Consider the following 24,651-nt stretch of genomic DNA (forward strand, 5'->3'; position numbering starts at 1 on the left):
AGACAGCTTGCGCTGACTTTGACTTTGCGAATGGCTGCCTTAGACCTTGACCCTCTTGCTGTTGGGTAACTGCAGTTGCATTTTAGGTCAGAGTCCCAAGAAAGCATGCAAGCTTGCTTATTGGAAAAAGCAACCAGGATGCATCTGGCACAGTAAATATCCTGATAGCGTGGGTAGTGAAACACCACATGTAAGGAGAAAATGCTTATCATATCAGAGAGGATAAGGAACCAAACCACAACTGTGTCCTTAAACCTGCCAGGGCAAGCAAGACTACTGTAAACTGGAAGAAAATCAAAGTGATAAACAAGATGATACAAAATGTCTTCTTTACCAACTGCGTCCCAGTAAAGGCACGCACACACACATTTTTGAGTTAATTTATTAAGGTGGCATTATCTATATTACACATCGTTCATATACATCAGAAATTAAACAGGGAAAAGAAAATAGTGTTAACATAAACCTCTTTTTAAAACCTCTCTTTTAAAAAAGAAACTTTGTTATTGACACCATTTACAACTTTGTTTCATGTACAGGGGAGTGACAGTGGTTTATTTGGATATGGAGGCTTCTAGACAAAAAAATAAAACAAAAAAAAACCAAAAACAAAAAAAAAAGGAGCAGTTAATATTTACATATCTATTCAACTATGTTCCCAAGATTTTAATATGCGATCGACCCAGAACAAGATCAAACAATCTGAGGCAAAGCTGTAAATAGGCAACTAGACCAACTTTCCATCTTCATACATTCATCAGTTTTTATGCTAGCATTGTCTCAGTAGTTGTTGGCCTAGCCGAGGTCACACTTGACTATTTAAAAACAGGCCACGTGACCCCCCCAGTGCAGTCCAGAGTATTCACTTTAGCATAAAGCAACCTGCGGTGGATCATCTCTGCCGGCCTCAAGCTGCTAACAAAGCATGCCTGAAGCCTGAGGGTGGAAATAAGGCTACCTGAAGGCTAATGACAGATGATCTCACCATGCACGTGGAAACGGTGAGTCCAGGGGTACAGACAAAGCAGGATGGAACTCGAACACGCTGGGGGTGTTGGGAAAGAAAGTGCCGTGCTTTATTAGACTAACACCGCCTGAATCCAATGCCCCCATCAGTGACCGCAACAGTCTTTCAAGTGTGTAACCTGAATCATTCAAAGGAGCGCTCTAAAAATGAGAACCCACACTACGTGCTGCTCTAAATTTCATATGATTGATGCCAAACTACACCAACCTCAGCGCGCACACACACACACACACACACAACTCTGGATACCACCTTGGTAAAGCATCAGGAGGTTTCTTTGTGCATTCACATTTTAATACAACAATCTGCCCAAGTCAGCTGTTCCATGATACATAACCAAGAAGGTGAAGCAAGAATCTCTCTCACACACAAACACACTTTTTCACTTTCGTAATGTATTCTAGGTAAGGTAAAAATTTAAGAATATGAAGCTATGGAAGACTTATCATTTTTAAAGAAAAAAAACCCAAAAAGCTTAAAATCATGACATTAAAAATAATGCAGGATTTAAAAAAAACAACAAAAAAAACCAAGATCCCATCTGAGATTAAAGTGGTTATTTTAGGAGAAAAAAAAAGTTTTGGTAAGAAGTGGTCACATTACAGAGTGCTGGTCTGTGATAACAGTTATCACGTCATCTCAGTCTGTATGTTGTTTTCATTTGAACAGGCCTGAATCATGGGCGAGTATCTTCAAAGTGCAGATGTTTATAATGAGAAGGTCATTTTGTGACCATAATTGTCAGCTGTGATGCACTGCAGGCACGAACCAGCAGGTGGTGTTGTCTCGGGTCTGAATTTGAAGTCCGGGCTCACCCCTCCCCCTCTTATAAATTTACCACTTTAATCTCAGACTTTTTTTTCTTAGGAATTTATGACTTTTATTTTTTTCCTTGGAGCAGTACAATGCCTCACACAGCTTTAAAATTCTGTTTTTCTTAGAATTACCCAAATCCACAAACTATAGAATTACAAACTGCTTTCTCTGCTAAAAGCATTTAAAGGTAAAATGTTCCTCTAAGTGGAAAAGGGAAGACAGAATTCAACCTTTTTCAATTCCAAAACGCTTTGTCTCTTTCATTTTGTCTCTCGCTGTAGGGTTTGTAAAAGTTCAACTAAGGCAAAGAGCTCGATCCAATTCAAATGCTACACGTGTACGAAAAGCTACAAACTGCTTATTTTCAAGCTGTTAAGTGAGCATTCAAAATATCCATTATCATTTAAAAGTTGATTTGGTTTGACTTGATTTTGGCGTCTTGTTTTCAAACTTTTAACTTTAAATAGCATCAAAACAAATCTCGATTCATTAATTACTAAAAGGATTTCCTCAGGATGTTAATTTATTTAATTTTTAATCAAGACTATCCCGTGAAATAAAAGGAGAAAGCTGGAAAACATTTTAAAGCTGATACTGAGATGAATAACTTAAAAGACTCCCCCAGGATACTCTAATCCAGTGTCCCCCATCACACATCACAGCGTGCAAACTGTGGCCCTATAAAACTAGGGCCTCTAAGTTCTCTTCCACTCCTCCCACCACTAAAGACAATGGAGGTTACAACACTTTTCACAATCATCGAATCGATTCCCAGATCAAATACTAAAGAAGCAGGAACGCAAAATAGGCATGTGGCCAAATCTCTCTGAAGCACCAGGATTGTCTGTTAGTAAAAGTTTGAAGCACTACTTTTGAGAAAAAAAGGGTCTTGTTATAATTAAGATGCAGATCAAAGTGTGAGTTTGATTCTAAAACAACAGAATTTAAAAATGATTTTTGGTGACTCTCACGTCAGTTTTAGAAGAAAAAGCAGACCCTCTCAATCTCTTTAAAAGTTTTACTCCTGGAACTTCTTGTGCTCCGTCAGGTCAAGATGTTTTCAGTTTAACCCCTCCTTCTTACCTGACATGATCATATGAGTCGAAAGCACAAAACAAAAAACCTGTAGTCTTGTTAAACAGATGTCACAGAGGACGAGTTCACCGGGCATAGAGCGGTGCACATTCTGAGAGACGGGAGCAGCGTCTGTGTTTTGGTTTGAAACGATACAAAAATTTCTCCAAGCTGTCAGGCGTGCAGAGGCCTGCTGAGACTGCAGTGTGCAGGGCCCGTGCCCAAAACCCAACAACATGCAGGCAACAGTCTAGCATATGCTCCCATAGAAGTACTACACATGTGAGTGCATGCATGAGCACAAACTCCCAAAAACTCCTGCCTATTCTAAAGAGGCTCCCTGATTTGAACACTGGTGGGGTTTTTTCATTCCTCCAGACTCCTGCACCCAGCTCCCCCTGGTTTTCTTTACTCCTGTCCAAAGCCTTCCGTTTCCTCAATGGCAAACATCAGCTTCTCTTTCAGCTGCTCGTAGCTCTTGTAGGGTGGCAAATCCAGTCTGTTGAAGCTGGAAAATGAACATTAAAAATGTATTTTAGCTTGAAAAGCTGATTCTGGTGCTACCACAACAAACCTAGCTTGATTCTGAAGTGAGCCTATGTTTGCAAGTCAGTGTGGAGCTGTGTGCTTGGATGAAAACTAAAGAAGTTTAAGGACAGTTGAAACAACTCTGAAGTAGGTTGTAAATCTGCCTTCATAATATCCAGGCCCAATTGGATAACTGTACTGTCTCCATAGTTATTTCACCACTGTCCATAACACTTCTGCAAATCAAAACAGTTCTGTTCTTTTACATGAGGTGGGGTGTGAGGTGTATGCCCATTATCATCCATCCGCACCCAGTAGTTTCTTTAGTCCTCTGTATGAACTCACCATGTGTGACTTCTGGGAAGCCAGTTTTCTTTTCCCACCTTCTCAATGCAGAACTTTTGAGCACCGTTGCTTCCTACGAGGTGAAGCACAACTCACTGTTAAGTTTGATCCTTACAGAAAAGGTGAACTTTCAAAACAAATTGTAATAATTTGACAGTTTCCTACCTAACACACTAAAGGCTACAAATGGCTTAAATCTTAACCATGAGAACAAACATACAACTGAAATAAACCCCCAACAAAACTTTGTAGGTTATCCTTTGGCGTCATGCTGCATGTAGAATCATTTGGCACTTCAAATGGTCATCCCTGCAATATTTACCCATGAGGTCATTGAAGCCTCCGACTGGCAGGCGACAGGTACCAGTGACGAACTGCAGCAGTCTCATCCTCTTCTCATTGTCCATCTCTTTCACCAGCTGCAGGAGAAAAAACAAACAAGAAAGATTAAAGACCATATTATCATATTATTATACACTTCAGTTTAATGAGTCACTTCTTTGGCTTCACACCGACCTGCCAGAACCAGACGATCTGTTTACTGCTGCGAGCATAGTGTCTGTAGATGGTGTTTCTTTGCCAGTCTACCAGGTCAATCTCCTGCATACCACACAGCATGACCTGGGACGGAATACATTTTCATTAAGACAAAAAGTAGACCGCCCACTCCATTCTTGAGTATTTGTCTTTAAGCATACCTCCAACTCTTTTGCATCAAAGTACTGCAGGTACTGCTGAGGGAGGACCTCATTGAAGCCTTCAAAGAAAGCCTGTGTCTGCTCTTCTACTCCTCTGGACAGGCGCCACTCTGCCACCAGCCTGCACAGGCAAACACAAGCCCAATCTTAAAACCTAAAAAAACTCTTATCTTAATAAACATGTCATATGAGCCTTACATTGAATTGACATAATAATAATAATAATAATAATAATAATAATAATAAATGACAATGATCTGAATTAACAACTAAATGGAAAACCCTGAAATCCACCTGATGTACTCCTCCTTGTTCTCTTCTGTGACTTGGATGTCACCTCCTCCTGGTTTCAGCTCATGGGTGGAGATCTCCCCCAGGATCTCCTTGTCAACAGAGAAGAACATCTCCAGCCCGCACTCCTCAATGTTGTTATCCCTAAAGAGCAACAAGGTCCCTGCAGCATTACTGTTACAACAAGTTTTCATCCATGTCATGTTATTCCGTTATCATGACACATTCTACACTTAAAGCTCTGAGAGTCTAACACCACAGGAAATTTGCTGCAGCCAAGAATGATTTGAAAACCTGACCAAGGGTTAAAGACTAACACGTTTCAGTGACCTATTAATGCTGCTGACGAGATTTCTTCCTCCGCTCATCCAGCTAAAATGTTGCCTAAGGGGATTTAGAGCTACTAAAGGCCCAATTTTAAGAACATTTTCTTCAGGGTTTCCCCAGGAAATGTTAAGCTTGAACAGTGTGAGTAGCATTAGAAGGTAATTAAAAGTGACTGAAGAACATGGACTCAATTATTTTGTAAAAATGTAAATTCAGTTTTGAGATACTAGTCTCAGTTATTCATGTGACTAAAAAGGACTAAAAATCACATGAGATGTTTGGCTAACCGCAGGATGTTAGGAGGTTTTGATCATTGTGCTGGGGTTCTGTTAACAATTAATGATGGCATAAAAATATTTATGTCATCTGTAGCCAGTTAATATAAAACTTCCAGAACTGAATAAGCTTCTCGGATGAGATGTGAAACTTATTCAAAAAACACTCAAGAAGTCTAGCCACTTTTCTTCTCAAGCTTTTTAGATAAGACTTCACTGATTTTTTTTCTCCAGTTCTTTGTAGGTTAGATTACTTAATAGGACTAGACTTTGCAATCCCAAATGACTGAGCTCAGTACTCGTCTTGAGGGGGTTTTGAGGCATCATTTCAATTGGCTGTCCCCACAAAGACAGGAAATATGTAATCGGCTTAATTTGTTTTGTTTGTCAGCAGTGTAGCATCCACAGTTTTCAAGATATTATGTGATGGTAAAAACCCATGACAGCTTGAGTCTATTTAATTTCTGGTAAAAAAATAAATAAAAAAATTAAATTAAAAATTATCGGATCAAAGTCAACTCCCCACAAAATGTGAAAAGCAGTAAAAGCTTTATTTTACCCACAATTTATTTTCTTCAAACTTCCCAATAACAGGGTCTCTGGGGATGTGAGCAACTGGGTTGACCTTCATTTTTAGTGCCCAAGTTGACCAGTGCAATATGAAAGGACATATGGTCACTCCCCCCAATATGAGAGCCTACAACGTCAAGATGGACCCATAATGTTTCGCAAAAGAAATCACACACTGCATGAATACATCTTAAAAACCTCACATTTTTACAGCTTATAAAAGCAAAAGATTTCAGCCAATTCTGCCCCAATCATGTGGGTGAAAAAAATAAACCATTTTAGACTGTATGTGCTTCAAGGTCACAGGTCAAAGGTCAGGTATCAGCGCGTTGTCAGCAGGCTGACGTCAGCATGTTGTAATAAAAATCATAAAACATCAAAGTTTTATTACAGCCCCTGCCATTTGGGGGACAGTTCTTGTTTCATTAATGAGTTAGTGTAACAAAGTGCAGTGATGTGTCATTTCTCCACACAAATTAACAGTGTGCTTAATGTGCTGCTCGTGTTTCTCTTCTCTTCATAAATAAAACCTGAGATGTACAGGGTGATACACACCAATACAAAGACATAAACAATCTAATGTATTAGTAACTTTGTAATAAGAAATGTCAACAAGTTCATTTAGAATGAGAATAATTAAGAATGCATCGTCTCTCAAACCGCTTTACACACACACACACACACACACACACACACACACACACACAGCAGTTTTGTGAACTCACTTGATCCACATGAGGGAGTTGTAGAACTCCGGATCAATGGACTCCAGGTCGTGAAGGGTCAGCGGCTTGTTGAGGATGCGCTTGTAAAATGGCAGTGAGAAACCAGTGTCGATGAACTTGCCATGGAAAAGAGCCTGAGGGGGAAATGCATGTTCATCATTATTACACACAATCAATCAATCAAAGCTTTATTCGCCACATGCAGGTTGCCCTGCAGTGAAATGGGACACCCCCCGACCTTACACACACAACACAGACATTACATGGGGATACAAGTCGGAGATTGGCAGCGTTACAGAAAAACACTGAAATGTACACTACAATGGGAAAGTACAAGAGGAAAAAAAGAGACCTCTACTCATGCGGTGCTTCCATGGTAGGACAGCATGAGAACAGGAAACAAAAAAACTCCTCTGCTCAAAAAGCACATAAATGTCCACAGCATAACATTGTGAAGGACATGACAAGCCACAGGATTGGGTGGGGGGTGAGGAGTAATCCAAAGCGAACACAGCAGCCGCCCTGCACAGCGCTACCATTCCAGCGCGGTACACAGACCCGCTGTGTTCCCCGCAGGAAACAAGCATCGAAGACGTTTGAAAAGGGAGGGGGATGAATGTGTGCTGTGTAAGTGTGTGTGTGTGCGTGTCCATAGTTCAGCTGAGACAGTGTCCTTCGCCCTGCCAGGCTAAGTAAACAGTCTACCAGCCAACCCAGGTGGCCTTGCATGGAATGGGAAGGAACAGACTCAACACAGTCGTTATCAGGGAGTTTTTGTTCGGCTCCGGCCTTGAGCCCACAGCTGGCGCCGAAGGGGTAGCCGCATTATTATAACGGTGATTTTTCTTTTACAAACAACTCATGAGAATTTCAAGCTGTTTTAACACTCCGACACCGACACTGGTCTCTCAATCTCCCGTTGGATAGCTGCGAGTTTCTCCATGATGTTATTTACCTTCAATTCCGTAGTCTTTTCAGTCTTTTGCTCACAGAGCAGATTCTGAGACCTCACGACCGCAGCCAACTGATCCGCGATATAATCTAGCTTCCGCCCAGAGGTGTTGTTCCGAGTGGATTCTTCCCTGATGTAATCCAATATACACTCAGAGGTGTTATTCTGAGCCTTCACTGCAGCCGTTAGCGCCTCCAAGCTCTTAACCATGCTGCATTCAGTGAGCCCTTTCTGAGAAGCCGCACCTCGTCCCATCATTTCAATCCCAGCGGGCAGCCTTGGGGGGGTTTGAACAGCCAGTTCCGCTTTCTTAATTCTCCGATAAGCCAAGGCCAAGCCAGCTCCGATCAGCAAGAACCCTGTTATCATGGTTCCGAATAGGTAGATATCTTCAGCGTCCTCGATCGACAGTCCCGCCAGGCACACGATCCTCCATGTCTGCCACCCGTCCATCGTGTATCCGGCAGGGAAAGTCCCTCCAGGGCACTCGGGCTCTCCCGAGCCCAGACTTCTCGTTGAGAAAAGGGTGTCAATAGCATTCAGAGACCAGTTGATCAAATCCATAATTCTCTTTAGGTTTTAGAAACAGACTGTGAGAGTGTGTTCCAGGGAAAGTAATACAAAAAAAACAAAAAAAAACAAAACACGACACAAGACAAGGACATGAGGAGCTAAGCAGGGAAGATAAGGGAGAGGAGGGGAGAAAAGTGCGACCGCCTTCGCTGAGAGCCAAAGAGAAACACCTTACTGTTATAAATAATGCTACAGTGACTCTTACAATATCTTACTTGCCATTACAGCTTTAAAACCAGCATATGAGAAAGTGACTAACCATGGCAATAAAGCGTCCTATGAACTTGAAATACTTGAGGTGGTCAGGGTTGATGTAGGAGGCTGGGTTGATCTGAAGACAGTAGTTATCTTTACCAGCATATTCAAACAGGCAATACATCGGGTTCAAAACCTCATGGGACAGCAGGAAGAACCACTCCCTGTGAGTGAGGAGAAGACAAGGCAGAAGTGAGTGTGGGATGAGAAATCCAGCAAATACATAAATAAAAATGACAGCAGCAGCCCAATAATAGTTCTATGCTATGAATTCTGAGACCTCTCATAACTAACCTGGAAACACCGCCATAGTCAAGCCCTTCTTCTCCAGGGAAGATGATCCACAGCCTCCTTCGCAGATCTTGAGCATTTAAGCTCATTATCTATAACAAAGACAACAGACTGATATACCACCTGTGAAATCACTATTATTCTAAAACAAAATACCCCAGTATCATAATTAGGAATTTTACAGTCTGCTTACTTTATGCCCTGCACTTTTGTCATTATTATGCATTAATAAATACAATGAACAGTGTGGCTCAAGGTGGTTGCTGTACCTGCTGGAAGGAGTCCTCAAACAGGGTTTTTCTGGATACGTTGATCTTGACGTGTTGAGGCATCGCCAGTTGCTGGAGAAAAGAAAAATGCCAGCAACAGTTAATTTTGCAGTGAAGACTCACTGGTTCGCCTTAAAAGAAGGATTACATTTTTTTTATTTAACATGGTACGCACACAAATATTACACATGCACACTAAATAAAGCATAAACAGTGCACTCCTCTGTTTATGATGACTTGGGATTTTTTGTTATCCATCGAAGACTGTGGGAGTTCAGACTTGATAACAACAAATTGAGTTGAAATGAACCTAAGGTCATCAGTCACCGTGAATAAATTTATGACTGACTAAACTGAATTCATCTCTACTTTGTTTCATCACGCAATTTGAGAGATCCATTAGAAAGATATGAAATAATCCAGTTTCCACATAGTGTCAGTGGATATGATACACAAAATGCCAGGAATCTGCAGATTTTTATTCTAAAGACAACAACTCTCCTTTCCTGTAGTGACACCCACCTGGCACCAGAATCTGAAGTACTGTACTTTGGCTTTGAAGTCTCGAACATAGGTGATCTGGGGTCCATTTTCACTGTGACAAAAAAGAAGGAAAAACCAGAGTTTCATTTAATTCGTTAATACCTTAAATATTACTTTCAGATATTTCGATCTCACACTCGCTTCCACTCCCATGATCGCCCACATAAATGTCCTTGCAAAATATATTTTCAAAAAGCGATCCACTTACAAAAACGTACACGAGAAGGTTATAAACATGTGAATTTTGCCACTGCTCCTCTTAGTTTACATAACCACATTCTCATCACCTTCCACCCAAACTGGTTTTTCCACCTGAGTGAAAAAACCAGACCCAAGCCTCAACTCAGTAACTATCAGGACTGAGAATGCTGTAGGAGACTAGGTGACCCATTAGTCATATCAGACTAATGCGTCACGACTTCTAAAATTAGAGAGGGATTCTTAGGACAGTGACACATATGACTGAAAATCAGCTGAAACATAACTATCAGGTATATCAAAGCTACCTTGTGAGATGCTAGATCAACTGTGAAATTAAACTATTTATGTTGCCCCCCCCCCCCAAAAAAGCAAAACAAAAAACAACAAACAAAAAAGGTCTTCAAGTACCTGCCTTTGTTTCAGTAACAGCTTATCAGCACACCAGAATGACTTTCTGCATAACATTAAACCAGTCTTTTGTATTCTCTGGCTGGAAACCCAAACGCACTTGCTTACTTATCTGTGGCACACAGAACAGTTGAAAAGACTGTGTGCAGCCAGAATGTCACTGACAGTGAATCCAGATCACATGTCACTAACAAATGATAGTTAAAAAGGGGCCACTAAAAGGAAAAACAAAATCCCAAAGACAAACCAATAAGTTATTTTAGAAACAAATTCATATAGCAGCACAGCTTTTTGTTGTTGTGTTTCTTTAGTACCTTCTTCAGTCAAACCAGACTATTAAGATAAAACATGGTAGTTGTTTCCAAAATACTCAGAATGTCTTTTAAAAGAATGATGATTATGTTTAGAAGAACACAAAGATGGTTTGAGATATAAACGTGTTTGTTGCTTCTGTTACAAAGTATCATTATGGCAGTAATTAGCAATAAAACTATTTTTGAAAAGAATGTACATCTTTTAGTTAGCCAATGTGACTGTGTCTTCTATATCTTTCTGAAGCCTTAAAAGTTTGGGAGAATGGAAAGGAATGCATTGGAATAACATACAGTGAGGATTTTCCAGTGCGGGGGTCGATGTAGGTGGTGGTTCTCCTGGTGTGGTCGACAAAATAAGGAATACCGTCTACAGTGAAGCGCATCTCCCAGCCTTCAGGAAGGGGCTTCTCATTCAGCAAACTGAAAAAACGACATTAGACCTTTTTGCTGTTTAATGTTCTCAGTAAAGGTTATCAAAAAAAACCCATTACAGATATACAAGTTTTACATGTTTATCTGATAACAAAAACAGTGGAATATTCAATTCAATTCAATTTTATTTATATAGCGCCAAATCACAACAAAAGTCGCCTCAATATGCAAACACACACACACTAACCCCTGTGTTCTTGGATCCTCCCACTGTGTTGACCGTGTAGGGTGATGCACAAAATAAACTCTGCCATTGGAGTCTGTTCTCTTCTCTGCAAGCACACAAAGTGAGACATTATATTGCCCTACCCTAACTCCATCTTTACTTTACATTATAATAGATTAATGCAAAAGCCACAATTAAGAATTCATTAACTTTATAATTATTGAGAAATTAGGGACGAGTGTCTTTTTCATGCTACAAATATCTCTACCTTAATCAAATATAAAGATAGCTTAATTTAAAGGGGTTATATTAAATAATAAAAATAAATCCTGCTGTGGCTATCAGGATATAACACTTTATATCAAGGCTGGCAGCTCAGCAGCTACCAGGCTACTGCTAGAAAAAAAGTCCCCAATGGAGACATCGAATATAATCCAACAGGTTCCAGAAGACAGTCACAATAAATGTTAAAAACTGATGTTCAAATGGTAAAACAATGAAAAATTCAAATGTGACAGAAAATATGAGAACAATATGTGATTTAAGCCACTTCCAATGAGAGTGTAGGACACTGATTGACATATGTGAGAGTTCATCTCAGCAACTGGAACCTTGAATGTCCGCTGGTAAAACACTATCAGCAACAAAGCAGTGCACAACAAGCAAATGGCTTCCTGTGTGGATGTCTCTTAGCAACAATTGTAGTTAACAGTGACAGAAACTTTTGTATTTAAATTAGAAAGTCATTATGACCTTACCCCATCCCTGTGGTAGAGGCCCAAGAGGATCATACTCCTTATTTTGAGTGGCTGTGGCCTGGTCTTGGGCCTACACATCAGAAGATGATTGTTAATGAAGCGTGTTCACTTGTATGTATGACATTACAGACATGCCAAGCTTTGTGTTTAACAAGCTTGGCATATGCAGTGGCACAGCAATCCCAACTACTGTGCATCTTTTTGTGTTTTCAACCCACCAAACAAAGTCAGAGTACGGGGTGGAGGCATAGAACTTGTCCCCATGTTGCTCATAAAATAACCAGAGGTTTAATGTCCTTAAAACAAAAATAACTCATAATGGACTTCAGGGAGGCAGGAGGTCACAGGTCCACTCCCCTCTCATTATAAATGGAGAACAGGTAGAATCTGTCTCCACCTTCAAGTTTCTGGGCACCAACATGTCCGCTGACCTCACCTGGACCCACCTGCCCTCTGGCCGGCGCCTCAGGTCAATCTGGTCCCACACCTCCAGAGTCAAAAACAGCTTCTTCCACTGGGCCATTTGGATTGTTAACAAACACCGTCCCCCCCACACCCCGCTTATTCCTGCTGTCTACTATTTGTATTTTATTCTGACACAGGTGGCGTGGAGCACCCACAATTTCGTTGTACATGTACAATGACAATAAAGGGCTATTCTATTCTATATTAGAGCAAGAGGCCTGTAACTACAGGGCCAAAGTAACATCTCAAAAGCAGTGAGCCACCTTTTTCCATTAATAGCAATGTCACAGAAATATGGCAACATAAAGTAAACTATAAGCTATATCCAGCACAGTACTTATGTATATATTTTGTATAAAATGCTTCAAGAAAAGAAAGATATCTAGCTTTTTTTCTCAACTTGCATCCTTCAATCGATCTTCAATCAAAATCCGATTTCCTAATCATTTAGTATTTGTGTCTGTGAAGGTTCTCAGTAATCCAGGTCATCGTAGTCAAAGGAGCTTGCAAAGAAAAGCGTCTGAACTTCTTTAAGTTGCTTGAAGACGTTTCACCTCTCATCCGAGAAGCTTCTTCAGTTCTAAGGTCAAATTCTTGAAGTCAGATGGAATTCGCATGATAAGATGGGGCCAGGTTTCACAATGAGCTCACCCGAAACCCTGGCTGATTGCGACCCACACCCATTTTCACACCTTGGCTCAGGCGATTAGAGGATCATCAGGGGGTCTTTTTGTCCCTCTTTGAGGGGATACTCCCACTAGGTTTAAATCTGGGACTCCCCATCATTTGACCTTAGAACTGAAGAAGCTTCTCGGATGAGAGGTGAAACGTCTTCAAGCAACTTAAAGAAGTCCAGACGCTTTTCTTTGCATTTAGTATTTGTATTACAAGACTCTGTAAATTCACAGATGAGACACACCTATAGTCACTATATTCCAGCTTATTACCATCCAAGTCAACACAATGCATCACATGATAAAGAGGATGTCTCACCCCAAATATAAATCTCTGGTTGAATTGCTGCATGGCGCCCTGCAGCTGGCTTCGCTGGTGCTGCCATTGTTCATAATTGCGCACTGTCTCCACAGTGGGGCGTTGCCATGTGGTGGTACGTGTCATGTGATCAACAAAGTAGACCCGCCCCATTTGGTCAACACGACGCTCCCAGCTGAAGGCGTATTGGGGGGGGGGGGAGAGATAAGTGCTTTAATGACAGAAAAACCATACACTTTTTCCAGGCTAAAGGACATGACAAATATATCACTGGACGAAGTGAACAACAAGAATATTACCAGTATCTACTATTATAACAGTCCAATAACACTAGAGATGACTTTCTGAGAAAAATCTAAGTGAAAGAGGGGTTTTTTTGTTTACCCATGGGGCAGTGGTTCAGGCCGTTCCCACGTTGTTTTCTTCTCCACGTGATCAACATAATAAAGTCTGCCGTTCTGATCCACTCTCTGCTCCCATCTAGAAAAAGGAACAATGATAAAGTTCAGGACACTTTTCTTAATGGTGCAAGACATTACTCTAGCAGATTATGTACAGATTTATAATTTCTAGCATTTTCTACATGAGTCATCCTAGTAGAAAAACAGCTAACAGCCAGTGAAGGTCACAATGATGTCATAGGAGCACAGAGCTCAGAAAGGGATGTTTACAGAATTACAGGCTGGATGAAGCCAGACCAAAAAAAGACCATCATCGTCACAACCATGTTTAATATATAAAATGTGAGATAAAGTCATTCACTGTTTAGGCATATCTGCTCTCAACAGACAAACAAGTAGCATGTCACCTTGTCTTTTCAGTAAGAAGATTCTGCTATGCTAAAAGCTGCTCTCACATTTATCACTCATGTCTGCATATTATTTGTTTGATTTTTTATCTTTACAATATTCGGCATGCTCCGCCATCTAATGTGTCATTAGATTGATGAATGGAATATAAATGCTCATCTGACCTTGTCTTGTTCAGGTATTTCTGTTCTGTTTTAGAAAACATTAATTTACGGCTAAGCAACAGCCCCTTTTCTTTAATTTTTCCTCAGTAGTTAAGCATTTTTTCCTCTGGATGGAGCTTCCTTTCCTTGGTCCATTTATACTACAGCGCAGTCAGCCGCTTTAGCAATTAGCAGTTTGGCTTGGGCACTATTATTGCTTAGCGTGGCTTTGGAGATTAGATAATTGTTTCCATTCTTTCACGTTCATGACTTATGACTGTACAGAAAACCTCTCTCAGTTCTTCTGCAAGAATTAGAAAATGAGCACCAACCCAGGAGGCAAGGGTCCTGTGCTGACTGCGGGGACTCTGGGAGTGACAGCAGGGGTGATGGTGCTGGTCGGCTGCCTGGTTGCTGCAGCTCCAGAACCGGAGGCCACTGTGGAGTTCCTGTCAGAGCCCCATGATGGACTTGAGTCTGGGGCTGATGAGGAACCCGAGGCCGGCGCTCGCACTGGGGTATCAGAACCTGACTGGCCGTCGCTGCAGTCTGCTGCAGCAGAGCCATTGCTGGAAGATGCTGAGGAAAGAAAATGGTGGATCCTCACTTTAAACACGGCCAGAGCATATGGACAAGGCTTCAACAGGCTTCACACTGCTCTAAACAAATTTTAAGAAAGTTTTTTCTGCTCTTGAATGTCACTACTGTGTGATGTCACTATTTCCTTAAAATATTCACCTTAGGGACATGGATCTAACTATGAGCACTTTTGTTCAAATCTTTTTTTACTGGTGAGGGCCAGCCAATTAGAAGAAACTTAACTTAAAATGGCTCGTTTCAGACAGCGAATGAACTGCATAGTTGAAACAAAGAACACTGTAAGTTTAATAAAGATTATTTTGAGCTGCCAATCATGAATTGTGTGAATCGGCCCCATTTTGGAGTGCAAGAACAAAACTGTGGAATTAATATGATTATAACAGATCATTAAGGCGCATGTGTGAGAGGATTTAGCTAGAAATGATCTTATTGTGCATCTCTGTGTTGCTGTGCATGAAGAAAGCTCATATTTAAGGAAACCGGTTGTACAAACATATCCAGAGCAAGTTGTGTTTTGGCTCAATTCCAGATCTACCTCTTGGTTAAATATTTGACACTGGAATGATGGTAGAGAGTGGGTATAGAAAAAGAGTGTCTCTTCTTCGTTTTCCTTTAGTTCATAGTTCAGTGTCTCGACAGATTAGAGTAGTTTTCACTCATTAAATCTCTTACCTGGTGAAGAGGTGGGTCTGCGTGGGGTTGGAGGTGGAGGTCTAGATGGCCTAGGTGGTCGAACAGGCCTCAGCCCTGTTGAAGATACCGATGGAGACCCTGTGCTGTTTACTGATCTACGGCCACTAGGAGAGGACTTGTGCTCTATGCTGTCCACAGCCGGAGAGCTGTCTCGACTGTGCCTGTGGAGGAGGGTGGGTGGATACTGATAAACAAAGCAGGAAAAAAAAAGAGAAGAAGAAACCAGAAATGTGACACTGGTAGAACTTGACTAAAGACAGGAAGATGTACTGTACCTTATGGAATGATCACCATTTGGCTGCGACTCCCCATTTGGTGTACCTGAATTAAAAGCATGCAAGAGAAATGAGTCAAAATGAGAGATTCTGTTAGAATGTAACATAACCAGTCAAATAATTAAGAACTCTGCTATTAGTACTGCTGATATGGATGAAAAGTTGAACTTCTGGAAAAAAAAAAAAGTCAAAATATCTTCAGTCCCCTTTTTCAGTTTAAAAAAAAAAATTGTAAAATAAAACAAACCAAAAAAATGACAACATAAAATGAAAAACTTCACATGCTTCTAATGTAAGTTCCTCTTTGTGCTCTTCTGTGACTCACTGTGATGGTCGGCTTCTGCTTTTGCGAACATATCAGGATCAACAGTCATGCCGTCAAGGCAGACAGACAGGTCCCCCACCACGTCTGACTCGTCCCTGTCTGCACACAGTTGTAAGGTCTGCACCACCTCAGAAACTACATACAAGAAACACACGGTGGTCAGTGCTACTATGGCATCTGAAATACAAACCTTGCCATTAATGATGCCACCAAACTTTACCTCAGTCAGTGGTATAATGTCCCTTAAAAAATTCTAACCAACAATACACAGTAGTATTTTATACAACACATAGTAGGAAAAAAAGTACTTTTTGCCCCCCGTAAGCCTCCTGAGATCACACACTGGATACTAACAAAAAGAAATAAATATAAGAGTACTGCTATAACCATTTATTGATAGCACAGTGACAGAAGCAGTTTACCCTGCTCACCTCCAGGAGATTTAATTATATATTATAATACATGTTTTAATTAAATGAGAAAGATAACTTAAAAGACTGTTTTCCTGCTTCTGTTATGGCTAAATATTGTACCTAGTACAATAATGAAAAGGTTCAACACCAAAACACAAAAAACAAACACAACAAATGATTTCAAACATGAAATCTTGAATATTTAAATTACAGTTATGGCAATCAGCATGTGTTTCCCTGCTCTAATATCAAACATAAGTCAGCTCTTGACATTTGATTTGCTCCCAGAGCTCCCTGTCATTAGCGCTGCTCTGCTGGACAGGGTCCATGCATATAAAAATTTAAAAAAATGACCGCACAGTGAACTGAATGGGGTCTTTATGAGGGAAAAACAAAGATAAACAGACCAAAAATCTTCCAGCATACAAGCAAATGACAAAGATTATAAATGGAATACTCTACTGATTGTTTTACTGGGTGTAAGTCAGATAAACCACATCTGTAAGTGCTCTGAAATTCTTTCTGTATTCCACGGTTGCCTGATTTATTTATTTATTGTGCAATGTGTGCTGCAGTGAAACCATGTAAACCTGGATCAACTCAGCAGGAAATTATCTGACAAAAACTTTGGTGGGCAGAAAGTGATGTGGTTTATACTTGCAGCAGTTTGCTTTTGCAGTAGAAAATTACTAGTTAATCATTACTGTCTAATTGTCTACACATATAATTTCTTATATTTACCAATCTCCTTTGTTCTATGTGCAACTTGTTACTTGGGTTAGCCAAAGTGCATTTCTACTGCTTGTATCCAGGATCTTATTTACCGTCAATTCATTGATTTTCTGCTGCATATTATTATGTGCCGGAGCCTATCACAGCTGTCTGACTTGTGTATCAAACTTCTTTGTCAAGGCACAAGAATTTGTAAAACAGGGACTTTTTCTCCAATTTACACTTTCTGTGGTACTTTGAGTAGATCTAGCTTCATCACTGGCAAATGTCTGTATGTGATAAGGGTTGAGGGTTTCCCTTTTTTTGTCCTCAGATGCTTGCAAAATTTATTCTCTATATTTGATCCCTTCGCAAAAAATTTTACTAAATTATACATCTTTATAATCATATATATGTCAACTCTGAGGCAAGGCTCAGAGTGACAAGACACTGTTTTTACCAAGATAACATGCTTCATCCTGCAGCTCTTCTAGGGGTAAGTTGAGGTATTCCTCAGAGAGCCAAGAAGCATAATCTCCCAGCTGTTTCCTTTCAATTGGACATGTCCCCACACAGCTCACCTAGGAGGCATCTTAGTCAGATGCCTGAACCACCTCAGCTGGCTCCTTGTAGTGTGGAAGTACAGGAGCTCTACTCTGACTCCACCCAAATGACTAGACTCCTTACTCTACCTTTAAAGCAGAACGCACCTTTTTTCCCTTTGTGTCATATATACTCACTTTTCATGTCATTAGATTTGAGTGTTTCACTAAGATCCAGCGTGGCCATCCCTAGCAACAGATCTGACTTCAGGGTCTGGTGGCTCCACACACGAAACACTAGTTTGCTGAATGGAGTTACGATCCTGTGAAAACCAATATATTTAGAAACAGTTACCTTTGAAAGTTTAAAAAACAAACTAAAAAGAGAAAGAAAAAAACAAACAAAAATGCTTTTTTCGATTGAAAAGCTAACATAGGAAAGTTCTTCATGGTTGTGTACACCATTTCAACAACCAGGTTGACAGATTAATACGTGCTGATAGTGTTTTTATAGACTTTCCATTGTCTAAATGAATAAATCTGTTAGCAGTTCTTACTCCACTTCTCAATCACAAGTCCTTAGCTAGCCAGTGTCAAGTGAATACCATTTTGTGTGAGTCTTAAAACCTTTTACAGCTCCAATCTAACATTTGTGTTAAGTACAATTCCCAATGATAAGTTCTACAAGCATCAATAATTACAAATATAGGAAATAACAACCAATTACTCTCAGGAATTCCCAGCACTGCAATCTATTTGACAACTGTTTTTACCAAGCAAAACAGTGAAAGCCACTTTGTCTGTATGAGCAGCAAAAATCTTTGTGTTGTCCTGAAAGCGAACCACAGACAATGAAGTTCAAAAGCTATTCAGGGACAGTGAGTGTCCATGACCGTCACTACGACAGTTGTTTAACAGTCACCAGGAAAAGAGACAGTGGATATGTGGACTGGGTCCGGTTACACCGCATAGTAAACACTTGTTATATAATAACGCTTCCCCCGTTGGTCTAAAAGAAACTGTAGGAGGGTTCTATAATAAGAAGGTTTCTTAAGCTAGGCTAAAATTAAGGGGGTGCTAAATGTGTGAATATTTTTACTGCAGGAAGTGAAGTGGTGTGAGTGCACTAAATGTGAAGTGCATTCTTGGAAACAGGAGTCCTGTAAATGCACAGGACACTCACCCAACTGTGTGGGACTGTAATTGCTAATGGAAGCCAATTCCAAACACACAGGTCTTTAAACTTCTCTTCTCTTTAAACTGGAAACTCTCTATGAAAACCAAGCCCAAGAGCGTATGCACGAAAAACAATTGCACAGTTTCAGTGAAATTCTATTTTTATATTCTCATGAGAGAAACTGACAGTTTGCTGCTGAAATGATGATTTGTCTTACCACATAGTGCAGTCAGCAGTAATCTTGCATGGTACACTTCTTCCTTTGAGCCAAAACCCAAATTACTACTTAATTTGGTAGTAATTAATACTGTTTTTATTAATCACTTAATGCAGTCTCTAGAGATTATAGCCATTAAATGGGCTGTAAAATGTTTGAACAATGGAATGATGCTCTTCTCACCGAGGAGCACCAGGCATTATTTACTATATGCTCTCTTTTTGATATGCATATTTTATAAGCTACAAATATAAACTACTATCATTTTATTAGCGCCAAAACTTTTGTTTTCCTTCAACATAGTTGAATATTTCTCACTCCATAGAGATGCTTAGAGAATCTTTAAAGGGTGCCCTTTATGCTTTTGCTGATTTTCATATGGATATTTATACAAACATGGGCAAAGTTTCAAATAATGAGGTCAGCATTTCCTTAATATGGTCATCTCACAGCTGTATTAACCTACTGTTCAAACCTGAAAAGGGACTGAAAAGGGTCTGTCGCAACATAAGATAAATATAGATCTTTTTAAACTGTGAATGATGCAATCACTCTACTCTGCTCCCTAGTTGTTTCGTTTCTCCCTCTGAAAACGCTACATCCAGATGAACAGAATTGAGGATTTGGTAAATACACAGTTGGTTTGGTTTCCTGAAAATATAAGTAGTAACATTTATGACCATAAACAGTCTATGGCATCTATCATCTATCTGAGTAAGTGGGCTATTAGATGTTTTATGGGCACATTTAAACATTAGAATTCATTCTGTATCCTTTCTCATAAATTCAAACATTTGCAAATTAAATAAAGGTTTTATTTAGACAGGTTTGGCTCGAGTTAAATACCTTTTATGGGTAATAAAATAGAAGTATGGCATAGGAGTATCTATGATATGAATTAATATACGAGTCTAGTAATCCTGGCAAGACTGACTCACACAGTGAGCGGCTGCTTCCATTTGGGGCTGTGAGTGTTGGTACATTTCTCTGTTTTCTTGGACTGGCCGTCGACTGTCACTTCCACATAGGGACTGGGACCAAACCAGTTTTTCTTGTTTTCTTTCAGTTTTGCTGATAGCACTAAACAGGGAGAATACATAGAGTAAATGAGCAGTCAGATGTTGGAGTCCAAAACAAAACAAATAAATTGTTTACAACTTTAATTTAGGAACAAAATACTAGTATGAAGGCAGTGGGGGAACAATTATTTGATCCCCTGCTGAATTTACAAGTTTACTTACAAAGAAATGGACAGTCATTTTAATGAAGAGAAACAAAGTCCCAACTGCTAAAACTCTAAACCCTTTAGGTTTCTAGGCTGCCGCTTGGCAGCTTGAGGTTTCTGTTCCCTTCACAAATTTTTCTACAGGATTCAGGTCTGGAGACTGGTTAGAACACTATGTGACCTTAATGTGCTGCTTCTTTAGCTACTTCTGTGCTGTCTTGACAGTATGTTTTGAGACATTGTCATGATGGAAGACTGATCCACAGACCCATGTGCATGTCTACGACCCAGCTGACGTCTTGGGCAGCTCTTTGGTCTTGCCCGTGGTGACGGATATGTTGGAATGGAAGAAATTGATTCTGTGGAGAGGTGTGCTTCATACACAGTATGAGTTGAGATCAGGAATATAATAAATATAATTGACTGACTGATTGTAATTAGTGGGAGCCAGAATTGTGGTGTGGTTGTAGGGGATGAAATTCTTATTTCACTCTATGACATGCAAATCAGTTTGTTCTGCATTTTGTGGTTGGTATTCTCTCACTCTATTATTACCATAACAATTAGAGACTGTTCCTTTCTTTGTGAATGAGCAATAATACAAATGTTGTTTTTTTAACTGGTAGTAAAAAAATATGCAGTAATAGCAAGAAGCACAGATTTTTACATCTGCAAAACTTAAGCAGCTATCTGAATGCTCAGAAATAAAATAAGTCAACCTGACTTTTATTTTAACCTCTGTCTTCTTTGATGAAGACCGAAGACTCACCAACGATTTGTAGCTGTGCCCTAATAGGGTATCCATTGGAAGTGCCCGACTTGGTGGCTCCACTGGCCATGACATAGGGCTGGGATAAAGGCCTGTAGACAACACATCATTAGGTTGGTGACAATCATGCAGAACTCATACAGATATGACTAAATGATCTCATCTGTAAGTTGCAGATGTGCACCATACTGGTGAGATCATTTAGCTCAAATATATTTAGCTTACACTGTGAGCTGAACTGATTTATGACTATTAATAGGTTAAAAAAATATAAAACACTACATTAAAAAGATTTATATTTCACAAATTATCTCTGCAAATCTATGCTGTACAGTAAAATAGAAAAATATCAGAGCTTTGAGCAAATTTTCATTAACTACAGGAGTTATACTGCAACTATATTTCTTACTGAAATACTCTTAAAATGTACAACATCTGAGATTAAAATAGTACACAATGACTTTCATTCATACACAGTCACAGACATTTGGTGGCAAAGCTGGGAAACAAACCACTAACTATTTGATTAATGGAAAACTCGCTCCAACACCTGTCTGTAAAGTGCTCTGAGACTACATTTTTGGCAACTAAAACTGAATTAATGTCAATTTAATCAGCTGCAGTTCAGCAGTCAAAGCTATAACAGTCAGTCACTGTAAGAACCTTGCAAGATGCATAAAGCACATCAAGCTCGTACATCTTCCATTGTTGACACAAAAGTATCATAACTGTGGGCTCCAAATTACCTCTAATGCATATTTCTTCCTATGTTCCTGTCATTTTACAGTGCAAATGCTTTCACTGGGTTTGGCTTGAAGCAAGCAGCCTTTACCCGATTATCTTCAAAGTCTAAGATAAACAAGAAATACGCCAAATCATTATTCTTATTCTGTGCAAACAAGTTAGCTTAGCTTAGCTCAACGGACACCCTACTTAGGACATCAGCAACATGCATACATATTTTTCCTTTGTATAAAGACTTCTACCTAAATAATGTCATCACCTGGAGAGTCATTTTGAATAGTAGAAAGTCTACATTAAAAAAAATAATTGTATTTCCTTTCAGGATTCCATCCTTAACAACACTAAACAGTATAATGACCTGTTAAACGTCAGCAACAAGAGAACAGACTGACGGTAAACTCAAAATGAAAAGAATATCAGTTCAAGCAACAGTAAAAGTCTCCTAAATGCTGCATCATCATGGAAGGTAATAAAAGACCACAAAAGGAGGCAAAGGCCAGGGCTGCAGGCTGTGAAACCTGTAAGGTGGCTGTAAAAGCAAATCTTATGGGTCTAACAAAAAACTTGTGATCTTTGTCACCAGTCTTCACTTTGAGATCACAATTTCATTTATATAATACACGAGAGCAATTACATAAATCTCACGCCAAAAATACACCGACAACAGCAATAATTGGTTCTGAGGATAAGGTTGCCAGGGCCAGTTATACTGTTTGCTTATAAGCATGTCAACAGTATATGAACTCCAAAAGCTCTGAAGCAGGCCCTGTGATCTTTTCTTGATTGTGGTTACTTCAGTGTGGCACTGAATAATGCAGGGTCCTCGGCTCTAGCTCATCCAACAGTCTAAGCACACAGCAGAGCAGGAGACAGTGAGGAGCTCCCGGGTAAACTTTCACGTTGGCTACTGGTCTCAGTCAATAATTCATTATAATTGCTGACTTTGCATCCTTGCAAGTAGGCTGAATGTGTATCATGGATGAGTGCATTTCCTGGATACTAAACTGGATTTTTGTGTTTTCAGCTAGGCAACATCTCCCACTATTTCACAAAGTGCATCTGAGGTTTCTTGAAACTAATCTGAACTCAGACTGATTCAACTATTGTCTGTTAGTGCTGTGGTGTTGCAGCTGAACCAACTATTTTGAACAGTATGACCAAAACCGCATAAGAGGAGCTTTTCATTACTATATGCTGAACTTCTATTGTCAAGGTTGCTAACACCTTGTTAACTCACATGGGTACGCTGTTTACATCATGACTAAGAGGGCAAAACAATGCAGCACATCAAAACAACATACCGTCGCAATGACGAAAACGAAATCTTTGTCAGATAAAAGGGACAAATGGGTTTTCTAATATTACGATTCAAGTAAACAATACTCAAAAACCGTCATTATAAGTAAAAATCGGAGACTGTTGAGAACAATTGCGACTGAGGGCACAAAATAACGTAAACGTCATTCTTGCATTATGTTTACAAAGCAATTATGTCAAAAGAGAAAACTATGCGGTCAGGACAGCTTGCTAATGGAGGGCACTTGGGAGCAGTGACGTTTGACAGGTGCAGTCAGTTTCCCGAAGAGTCAACAAGCTTCCGTATACCTTTAATAACACTTCTTTTCACTGCTTCACTGACACGAACCCATTTATAATAATATAAATTCCATTCCTCAATAGCGTACTGAGAAATGACTCCATGACGTCTAAGCGTAAACATTTAATCGAACTACTAAAATATCAGATTGAGTGTGGCGCACCTTCCTTCGCAAATGACAGCACATAGCTGAGAAGAAACTACCCAATGTACCTCCACATTCCGTGTCTTGGATGCTAAGCTAAGAAACGTTCGTAAGATTACATAATTTAATCCAACAAGGAATTGATAACAAGCTAACGCTAATTCGGTTAGCCGGAGAAAGAAGTACAGTATGCCCTGGTTGCCAAAGTCAAAAGCCATGAAGCTGACCACTTTTAGTTATGTTCGCCGCTGTGCCTTTTTAACTAGAGTTGCTGAGTACGTGTTGAATGTCAGCTGGCCACCAGAATTGACAGCCTGGTGCCATCCCAGCCCAGGCTAATTACTAGCCTGCTAGCTTGTGTCATCATCATGGCTGGCTGGAAATCCCAAAGTCCAACGGCTGTGGAAAAAGCTAATATCACCGATGAGAACTCTAGTAATTGGCTCCCATTACTTACCGGAGTCCGAGCGAGGAGCTGTAAAACTAACGCGCTGTACCTAAAGTGTCCACCCAGCCTTCGCTCACCAGGATGTTTGGGTTTCTGTTGGGGGTTTCACTTCAAGGAAGAAGAAACTTCCACCATCTTCGTAAGCTCGTATCACGTGATCGAAACAAGGTGGAGCGCGCACGCTACTCCCTCTTTGTGCCGTGATAGGACAAGAGTTGTAGTGCTACGAACCAATAGAAGGTCAGTAAACATAATGATGCATTTAAGGTACTTGCAGTCTACTCATAAACCTTACGTTAACGCAATGTTTTTAATGCCATGTGCAGCATTTATTTAAATAACGAATATATTTTTTCGTTGCTTAAGAGTAATACAATATATTAATACTTGATATGGAGGATATCCATTATCTTCTGTGGCAAACTTGATACATAAATGTGTTTATGATGTGTTTAGTGAAAATAAGCTTAGGTAAATACAGTTAGAATAAAATATCCACAAATCTCTTGTGTGCAAAAATAA

At 39.9% G+C, this 24,651-nt stretch overlaps 2 protein-coding genes across 2 annotated transcripts; both read right to left on the minus strand.

Moving 5' to 3' along the window:
• Positions 1 to 701: 701 nt before the first annotated feature.
• On the minus strand, positions 702 to 24,279 carry itchb (itchy E3 ubiquitin protein ligase b). The gene is made up of 24 exons (XM_006785282.3): positions 24,139 to 24,279; positions 21,196 to 21,287; positions 20,140 to 20,281; positions 18,006 to 18,130; positions 16,142 to 16,276; positions 15,817 to 15,862; positions 15,521 to 15,702; positions 14,581 to 14,827; positions 13,681 to 13,776; positions 13,297 to 13,471; positions 11,839 to 11,908; positions 11,102 to 11,186; positions 10,774 to 10,902; positions 9,539 to 9,611; positions 9,017 to 9,088; positions 8,751 to 8,839; positions 8,461 to 8,620; positions 6,677 to 6,810; positions 4,783 to 4,923; positions 4,489 to 4,609; positions 4,307 to 4,411; positions 4,113 to 4,209; positions 3,791 to 3,863; positions 702 to 3,425 (listed from the first exon to the last, which is right to left on the minus strand). Exons 2-24 carry the CDS (start codon positions 21,263 to 21,265, stop codon positions 3,326 to 3,328), a joined length of 2,667 nt encoding a protein of 888 aa, XP_006785345.1. The 5' UTR covers positions 21,266 to 21,287; positions 24,139 to 24,279; the 3' UTR covers positions 702 to 3,325.
• On the minus strand, positions 6,817 to 8,246 carry LOC148096921 (uncharacterized). The gene has a single exon (XM_087833322.1). It carries the CDS (start codon positions 8,190 to 8,192, stop codon positions 7,557 to 7,559), a length of 636 nt encoding a protein of 211 aa, XP_087689448.1. The 5' UTR covers positions 8,193 to 8,246; the 3' UTR covers positions 6,817 to 7,556.
• Positions 24,280 to 24,651: the final 372 nt, after the last annotated feature.

This window comes from Neolamprologus brichardi, chromosome 20 (genome assembly GCF_056152115.1).
Source record: "Neolamprologus brichardi isolate AB-2024 chromosome 20, ASM5615211v1, whole genome shotgun sequence".
NCBI lineage: Eukaryota > Metazoa > Chordata > Actinopteri > Cichliformes > Cichlidae > Neolamprologus > Neolamprologus brichardi.